Raw genomic sequence first — 10095 nt, 5'->3', positions numbered from 1 at the left:
TATGACGATGATCAATCGATTGGCTTGCGTGATAATTTTATGCATAAAATTATCACGCAAGCCAATCGATTGATCACATCATGAAATCGAAAAATAAGACAGTTATTCCATAATTATTGGAAAAATTATTCATTATTTGGAAAAGTAAAAATACAGTAGTGGTTTTAATGAAAAGTAGTACCACATACATTTTGTCAGACTACTATTTTCCAACCAGAAAGATGTTATTTGATATTTTTAATAATAAGAAATTACTTAACATTTTTGTGAGTTTAGCTTTTCTGGCAGCCCCCTTCTTAATTTCTAAAAAAAAAACAGTCCTACAATGTAACAATATAAACTAAAACGTCATCATTTCGGACATTTTATGGTCGATACAATGACCATCTCAACAATTTCAACCTATCGTTAAATCAATGCTAACTGACTTTTTAAATGCCGATTTTTAGGCCAGTGTTGACACTTTGAATTTCTTTCGGATTCTTCAGTTTTCCTGACAGGTTTCATGACAAGGAGCACACGACATTCGTGACCGGTCGGCAGGGGATACTCACTCCTCCATGATACCTGATCCCACCTCTGATGTTTTTGGAGGTCCGTTAATGCTCTGTTACTGATTTGTATTGTTTAAATGAACTTTGACCTTGAATACTGTTCGTTTACTCCAAATTTTATATAGCACGACTAAGTTCAAATACGAGGCAAGCTATTGACATACAAGTAATTTTTTTTAATCTTTTGAACCCATGAGAAATTAAATCGGTATCGAATCAATTTTTTTTTCATGAATAAAATACTTAAAAATATTTAAAAAGCTTTCAAAGATGCTAATCAAGGCCTACCATGTTTTCTTAACTAAAGCGTCTTTACATTTTATATAAGTGCATTTTGAAATTATTCAACTTATTCAAAGCGAGAATAAGGCCTTATTGTTCTGAACATTTACAATGTTTTGTATGAAACTAAAAGTTTTGCCATAAATACTGAAACAAATTTGAACACGCCCAAACTCAGAAACATGACATCCTAAGAAAATTATCATTTAATGCCAGAATGGGAATGTCTGATCAAAGGTTGTCGTATAACCTATATATGGTAATATTGGGCCTTTTTCCATGGTTGTGGCACATATCGTAGTTTAATTTGCTGTACATTCGAAGATCATTCATCAATACATGGTTCCCGGCTACGTACAGTTCCGCCATATGTTTCTTTGTAAATAAAAAATATATTTGTCAAAGTGATGATACACAGAAAAAAATGTTATATTTGCTTTATGTTATCGGTTATTTAATCTGTATATTAAAATTTTTCACATTAAAAATAATTTTTACCTGAAAACACATTACAGTGAATAATATGATGTAAAGTATTTATTATTTAAAACAGATACATATTTCTGATTTTAACATACAATACAAGAAAGAACAGTTTTTGCAAAGATTGGATTTTTATAATAATGTTACAAATGTTAAAAGATTAATGTTCTATAAGTGTACTGTAAATGTATTACATTTTGCTGTATACTATTTTTAGCGCTTTTGGCGGATAGAAACTTTCGCTAATTTAAGTACAATGTCAAATGTCCTACACATATATACATAATATAGAGCATTAAGAAATGCGCTAAATCAAATCTACGCTAACTCGGTCAAAAGTTAAATTTCCGCTAAATATCGTACACTCTAAATATAATTTATACATATACAATATATAGCCACTAATACAGGCTTCATACATTAACTCCTCCATGGCACCTGATCCCACCTCTGATATTTCGGAGGTCCGTGTTTGCTCTGCTCCAAATTTGTAGTGTATTATGGATTTTGAGATTGAATACTGTTCGTTATCTCCATATCTTTCTTCTTACCTCCATTTCAAACATCTTCAACGGAGAATGGATATCACTCCGGTCTTCAAATGGAACGTGGTAGCAGTGACAGTATTGTATGAGTCTGGAGGAGTGAAAATGGCAAAGGAAGTGCTAGAATAGATACAATCTGTCGTGTCATCTCTGAATCTTCTAAACATACATGGCACGGAATGACATGGAGAGATTCTTATATAACATGTGTATAATATAAGCAGTCTGAAAAAATATACGAAATTGAAGCAATTTGTACGAAATATTTTAAAAGATTACACATTATTGTCTAATACTTAAACTAATATAAATCTCACGGAGTAATGATCGTAGCGGTAGTAAGAGTTTGTCCATTCTCCGTGTTCGTGGGTAGGTCGGTGAGTTGTAGTGGTCACTTTCTTGGTTGTAGAAGCATGATGTATAGTAGCAGGGTTAATGTCATGCTGGAAAAAGCTAGTTTAGTACATTATTAATTCTACACTATAATGTATAATTATTAATGTGAACTTGTGTTTTTCAAAGTATTTAATAAAATGCCTCAATAAAATCACGAACAGAAATGAGTAAAAGTTAAACTACGTTAATTTTTCATTTTTTTTTCTAATTTGAAGAAAAATGTTTGTCATTTAGAAGGTAGTGTAACTTTAATCTGTAAAATTAATGCCGACTGGATGTTACTTTACATATATATATACTTTCCTTAAGAACATCTGCATAAACGGTTCAATTCATCTTGTTTATCGCTCACAAATAGTATTATTTTGGTTTGTACTCACAAAAACTGCACAGAAAACACTAAGCTGGATTAATAATAGTAATTTACATTCCATAATCATCAATGTTTTCAGCGAATCTGATCTTATCTCACGTTTGACCTTGTGATTCTAGATCTGTATATATACAAGTAGATCAACACATTTACCAAACTACATTTCACACAGTGTTATATCAATATATAGTTCTCTTTTGTTAGAACCCAAACTTAATTTCAAAACTATTTTTTTAATTAATCCTGAAGTTATTTCATGCGTCTAGTATAATGAGGATCTTTTTCTTTATTCCCTGGAAATATCATCAATTTTACTGTTCTATGACAGATAAACCTTTTTAAAAGTATTTTGACACATATACTTATATTTATATTTGCTGATGTCTTCCCTTATATAACAATGATAATGAAATTGGAATTCAATTTTCAATGACATACAGTTGGTCACGTTATCCGATTGTCTTGCATATGGAAAGCAAGTGCATGAGCCATTTGGAAAGTTCAGATTGTGACGCCACATGACGTCTAGATACGTTCTGTTGCATTTCCATAACAAAGTCTAAATACATGTGACTTTTTTCCTAGTCACACGAATAAAAAATGAAAATATAAAAATAAGAAATAAAATATCATTTTTATAGATACATAGGGATATGACATGAGATCAAGGTTTTTTCTTAAACAACTGTAACATCAATCACTTATGACAACTAATTTTTTCTCATCTGAGCATTAAAAATAATATCTTATTTCTTATATAAATACTATAGCTACATGTTTATACGCATCAAATAATGATGGCGATTCTTTTGGTGAAGTAGTCGCTAGTCAGAGTGATTATGGAACGAGAAAGGTGGTGACTAGTGTAATAAAAGTGTATTGTAAAAATTAATTTGACTTTCTGTATGCGTACCAGGAAATGATTTATATAAAAAAAGACGTAAAATTTTATTTATTTATTATCATCGTGTTAATTTAATTAAAAGTACAGTCGTTGTCAGAACGTGAATCTTATTTCACCCTGTGACATGAATATGGTATGCTTTAAATTTCTTAATCTAATTTTAAATTGAAAAAAAAAAGATATTTTCTGATTGTAATATCAAAACTTTTATTTCTTTTATTTTAAGCAAGGCAGAAGTTACAGTATTCTAGAAAAACAATTTGAAATGTTAAAGTTAATTGGTTTATGATTGATTAATACAAATCAACTACCGACCTTTTTACAATTAGAAAGTTTGGGATCAGGTGCCATGGAGGAGTAAGCCTACCCTGTCGACTGTTCATACCCGCTCTGTGATCCTCTGTGAAAAATAGCGGAAATATCCGTAGACAATTCAGTGTGTAAATAATGGCCTAACAATTAGTATGAAAAACTGAACTCAGCATTTGACTAAATGGTAAATTGTATTTGTCATTGTATAGTCCAAAGAATATAATGACTCTCAATGAGTTTTTTCCCCATTTTTTTTCGTCAACTTTCCTTATTTACGTATAAATATACTTTCACCATCTGATCCAACAATCAAATGTTTATTCTTACCCAGCCACGTAACTTTATGATAAAATTGATTACTGAAACAAGAAGAATAAAAACAGCATTGTTTAAAATCGTCTTTTGGTCTATATAATAATCTTGTACGAAATTACATGTATTATCTTTCATTAAGTCGAATACTGACTAATACTGACTAATTGACCGATCGTTATTTACGCATTGAATTGTCCAAGGATTTTTTCTTTACCTCATCATGAGGAGTACACGGCGGATGAAACCGGTCGACTTGAAACGTCCACGCATCTAATGCACCTGATCCGACTTCTTAAGTTTTTAGTAGTGTGTGGTTATCGCTCCAAATTAGTACTGAAATCGTAAAAGAATATTTCAAAAGGCACTTATTTTACTAAAAAGATCTTTCAGGATTTTTTTTTATCACAAAGTATGTTTTCATCGCCATAAAAAATGTTCGATTATTGTATATACATGAGAATAAAAACTAAACATTCTGAAAATTTTCAATGTCTTGAATGAAACTAACAGTTTTGCCATAAATACTGAAACAGATTTGAACACCCAAAAGCTCAAAAATAAGATATCTTCAGAAAATTACTATTTAATGCCACAGTGTAGTCAGTGGTTGTCATATAACATATATATGGTAACATTGGGCCTCTTTCCATGGTTGTGGCACATATCGTAGCTAGGTTTGCTGTACATTTGAAGATCATTCAACAACATGTTTAGATGATTGTTACATAAGTATATATTGTCAGTAATAAAGACCTCACTGATCACTTTCTACCTTTATTTAATACATCTTTAGAGGAGAAGAATGTAGATCATCACGATGTTCATAAGGAATGTGGTAGCAGTGACAGTACTGTATGAGTCTGGATGAGTGAAAAAGGCAAAGGAAATGCTAGAATATATAAATTTGATGTGTAATTTTTGCAAATTCTCAAAATCGTTAAAAGGTATTTCATGCATTTGATATATATAGGTATATATAGAAAACATTAGTATAAAAACAGTAAGAAAAATAACGACATTGAATCATTTTGAATATTAAGAAAAAAAATTAAGGAAATGATATTGTTTCTCAGCAAACACAAATTGCTCAGTAAATTAAATCTTACAAGCCTTGGGATCATAGTAGTAGAAGGAATAGGAATATTCTCCGTGTTCTGGGTAGGACGGTGGGTTGTAGTGGTCACCTTTCTAGTTGTAGAAGCATGATGTAGATTGTAGCAGGATTGATTTCATGCTAGATATAAAAAAGGGGGTTTGTAAAACAATGTATATATTACTAATGCTGCAACAAAAGTGAAATACAAATAAGGTGAAGGTTGTTGAAATGCTTCGATACAGTCACAAACACAAGCACGAATGATCAAAGGAGGATAAACTACTAGCACGTAAATGCTTCATAAAAATGTAACATGCAAAAAAGTGTCCACATCCAAATAAATTTTAAGGCTTATCTATATCTAAATATTCTTCTACGGTATATACTTCCCCTTAAACATCTGTGATTAACGTGTTTTATAATAGTTTTATCAGTCAAAAGAAAGTATTACTAACAATTTGTACTCACGAAAAATACACAGAAAACACAAAGCAGAATGAAAGATAGCGAATTACAATCCATAATCATCAATGTTTTGGACAGTGTGATCTTATCTTATATGTGACCTTGTGACTTAGTTCTCTATGTATTGCTACTAAAAGAGCAAATTATTTTCCAAACTATATTTCACATAATGTGACTTCTCTTTGTTATATCAACGAAAGAAAGTTCTATTTTGTCGGATCCTAGACTTAATCTAAAAACAAAAAATTGAAATTAATCCTTAGGTTTTCTTGCTTCTAAATATCACCAGTATTGTCTTTTATATTTAAGTTTTGTTGAAATAAATGGTTTTAAACTCCTATGTTGTGCGTCTAATAATGATGATGGTTCTTTTGATGAAAAGTTGATGTCAGGGTTACAATGTAACTAGAAAAACAAGCTAATTCAGAGAATTCGTGTCCCCCGCTTAGGGAAAAAGTCGGCTCCCCCTGACAATTTGTAGAATTATTAAATGTATACATGTATACTGAAGGAAATAAAATACATGTATGTCAATATGCATATAAAGATTTTTTTTTGCTTATTCTTTATTATGTGTATAGAAGATTTTTTTCATATGGAATATTTATCACACTGTAATGATGATTTTATAACCTCATAAATTTTTCATTTCACATGCTGAATACTATCATTTAGTAAAAAAAAAAAAAAAAGTATTTTAAAAAAAAAAGAAAAAAAAAAGAAAGGTCCGACCGAGATTCGATCCCGGGGCCTCTCACATTTGAAGCGAGAGACATAATAATCGCTTTACTCGGAGTGAAGTATATGCAGAACTGAAGTCACATACATGTATATATTCATGTTTTCATGTTCGGTATTCTCAAAATTTTACACAATCCATGGTGTTTGATTTATTTAGCCTTTATTAAACAGTTCTAATAGATGTAATAAGAACATAAAGTCCGCCGAGAACCTGTTTTATACGCAATAACTCTCCTCATGCCCCTGCACTAAAAATAGCGACATGTAATACTATAAATACTAATAAAACAAACGGGGCGGGGCACTTTGAGAGGGGCGAGAGACGTCCTAGGGAGTTTTGGTATAAAATTACATTGCATCAGCTCAAAATCTTCTTGAAATATCGCTCGGAAATGATAGTGTTACACACAGACAGAATGTATAAATTTACGACCTTGAACTTTGACCTTTTGACCTCAAAATCAATAGGGGTGTTCTTTAGGCCACAGGGAGTTGTTATGTAAAATTTCATTGCAATAGCTCAAATGGTTCTAGAGATATCGTGTGGAAACGAAAGTGTTTTAACAGACAGAATTTGCTTATTTATGACCTTTTTGACCTTTTGACCTCAAAATCAATAGGGGTCTTCTTTATTCATAGTTTTGCTATGCTAAATTTCATTGCAAAAGCTCAAAGGGTTCTCGAGATATCGTGTGGAAACGAAAGCGTTACAGACAGACAGAAAGACGTTGATGGATATTCGGACGGACAGGTTAATTATTACTATTACAAATTAATATCCCCCACTTTTCAAGCGGGGGACAAAAACGGGATTATAAGGCAGCATAATAAGCCACAGAGCGTAAATTGTGCTGTAAATATCAAGTCGATAGTCTGTATCGTGAAATGATTTATATCGAAACAAGGTATCAAAATTTAGTCAGCGGCATTTCTTTTCTAAAACAACGGGGATTAATTAAGCGAATCATCTGCTTATGGACAAGTAGTTTTTTTTTTCATCTCAGCTAAAAAGAAAGTTGACACTAGTAACTTTGAGCGATATAAGTTGACACTAGTAACTTTGAGCGATATATTGAAATAGGAGCGAATTCTCTGTCCATACTTTGTATATTATCCTTTGACGTGAAGGTTGTACTAAACATTTTTGTCTTATCTATATAAGTGCGAGGGTTGTCCCGTAAAATCGTGGACAAAGCGTTTTTTTTTTCGAAAAGTAATGGGCGCACTGAGCTGAAAATTTCAGTAAATGTTTATTTATCATATTAAAGTGCATGATAATTTTTTTTTATAAAATATAGGCAAAAATAAAGATTTTATTATGATTGAATGTGCACGGGCTTTTGGTTAACTTGCACTGAATTTTTCAAAGCGAAGGTTTTATTTTTTAATACACAAGTTTGAATTTTTGTAAAAGTTTTAAATACTTTTTGGATTAAAATTATCCTAATTGAATTCCACAATCAATTTTGTAGTCTCTGTAAAAATTTTAAGGCATTTGCTTCATTTTTGGCAGTTTCTCGAGCATTCAAAATGGGAAAGTGGTAAACACAACACACGATAAATGGCGACGTTTTATGACGTTACGGCACACTGGAGAGCAGTTCCGTTTTAATTTTTTTTTTAAGACTTGAAATGACCATAGAAGAAAAAAGATAATAAAAATATCACCATATCTTAAGTATACAAATAAAATAGGAGTTTTCTTAGCGAAGTCTTTTTTGTTAGTCCCTGGGGAGTAAAAACATACTTATAAACTCCTAATGTAATAGCAATAGAAGCTGTCACAGTAGACCGCCGATATGAGATTTTCTATTAGTTAATGATGGTGAGAATATTGTCCGTAACTTACTGATAAACCTTCAGAAAATCGCATGAGGGTTCCAATTGGTTCTTCGACTGTTTATGGAGACTAAAGAATGTGTATCAATGAAATTCCTAAATTTAAGTCGGACTCATCCAACTTTATTTTCAGCAAAGATAAAACGTGACGCTGTTTTAGACACATTGACGTTATAATCGATGCGCCGTAAGGTGATACAATACATGGCATAAAATCCTATAATTTGTTTATTTATGCATATATTTATCTGAAATATGCTGTGTATATTACTAAAATATGTACTAAAAAATAGTGAAAATTTCAGAACGCAGTGATGTTTATTGTTTTACACTAGACAACTTGTCCACGATTTTACGGGACAACCCTCGTATTCTGTTACATTGCAAAGTACAATAATAAGTACAATCCTTATCAAAATGTGAATCTTACTCTACATTTTTGAGCAGGGTATTGTCTTCATTTTTTAATTTAAAAGTTCACTAGTAATAGTAAATATCGGGGTAATATAAACGCCAGGCTTGCAATTTTTCTGATTTTTTTTTAAATTAAATTTTAATTTTTAAAAAGCTGATTCAAAGTTCATTATCACTTTCTCTCATAATGTTTGCTGTCTTACAATTGTATACATTTCCAATCATGTTCATCATATTTTGTCATCAATTGCTAATAAGATCAAATTTAGCTTGAATATTTCTATATCACTGAAAATACGTTATACTATACGACGGGTGATCAAAAAGTTTGCGAGCTATCTCTCTATTTGCTAAACCACAATTAAGATCAGAATTAAATTTGGCACAAATACAGTCATACACATGTTCTATAAATAGCATATGTAATGGAACGTTTTGCCCATGTGTATACAGTGTGATATGACATCATAAGGTAGATCAATTGTGACAAAAAACGTTTATTGTTGCCTACATGTGAAACGAACGCTGTAAAGGTAAACGTATGTCTGAAATTTCCTTTGCAGAAGTTTATAATAATTTGTACATGGTTTATGAAGACAAAAGACTTGCCATAAGTTTTGTCATTAATTGGATTGATTGTTTAAATGAAGGAAGGGAGATGTTTAAAATGATGTTTGTTCTGTTGCCCAGTGAAAGCAAACTGGGAAAGAGACGTGTCCTTTGTTAAGCAATTTGATATTAAAGAACGCCAAGTTACAGTTAGAAAAATAAATAAATATCTTTACGATAATACCGTAAATCTGGAAATTTTTACGTCGATTTATTTTTGCGAATTTAGGTCAAAAAGCTATTGATTAATTTTTACGTTTCAAAATTTTGCGAATTACCACAGCTTTGTTTACATTTTCTTAATGGTAATTTATTTTTAAGAAAAATATTTTTGCGAATGCAATGAACTGGCAAATTTGCTAAAAATTTATCTACAGCAAAAATTTCCAGATTTACGGTATTATTATTAAATCTCTAAAATATATCGTTTACTTTGTTTTATCAGATATGATAAATTGAAGGCACCCATACTTTATCAACATGAATTAAACGACGCTCAAAAGACAGAGGACTTGGGTTTTGATGGTCATCATGCACATTCTGCAAAATGATATCATTATCCACCCATACAATTGCCGAGATTATGCCATTTCTGACAAATGGACTGTTTTTGTAGTAAAAAATGACTTGCATGGTAAGAAATACAAAAGCCGAAAAAAATTAAGCTTCTGTGACAGAACGCCAAAGAGCATGTCTCGTGACCGCCTATATCACTTCAAAATAAAAAAAAACATGACATATTAAGAAAATTATAATTTAATGTCACA

General features: G+C 31.2%; 1 protein-coding gene across 1 annotated transcript; it reads right to left on the bottom strand.

Moving 5' to 3' along the window:
* Positions 1–964: 964 nt before the first annotated feature.
* LOC134255971 (uncharacterized) lies at positions 965–2716 on the bottom strand. The gene is made up of 4 exons (XM_062738570.1): positions 2641–2716; positions 2182–2307; positions 1871–1984; positions 965–1211 (listed from the first exon to the last, which is right to left on the bottom strand). Exons 1-4 carry the CDS (start codon positions 2698–2700, stop codon positions 1068–1070), a joined length of 444 nt encoding a protein of 147 aa, XP_062594554.1. The 5' UTR covers positions 2701–2716; the 3' UTR covers positions 965–1067.
* Positions 2717–10095: the final 7379 nt, after the last annotated feature.

Source organism: Saccostrea cucullata, unplaced genomic scaffold (genome assembly GCF_032062105.1).
Source record: "Saccostrea cucullata isolate Sc308-1 unplaced genomic scaffold, CSIRO_AGI_Scuc_v1 ctg3680, whole genome shotgun sequence".
In the NCBI taxonomy this organism is placed as follows: Eukaryota; Metazoa; Mollusca; class Bivalvia; order Ostreida; family Ostreidae; genus Saccostrea; species Saccostrea cuccullata.
This window is presented reverse-complemented; position numbering and strand designations above follow the sequence as displayed.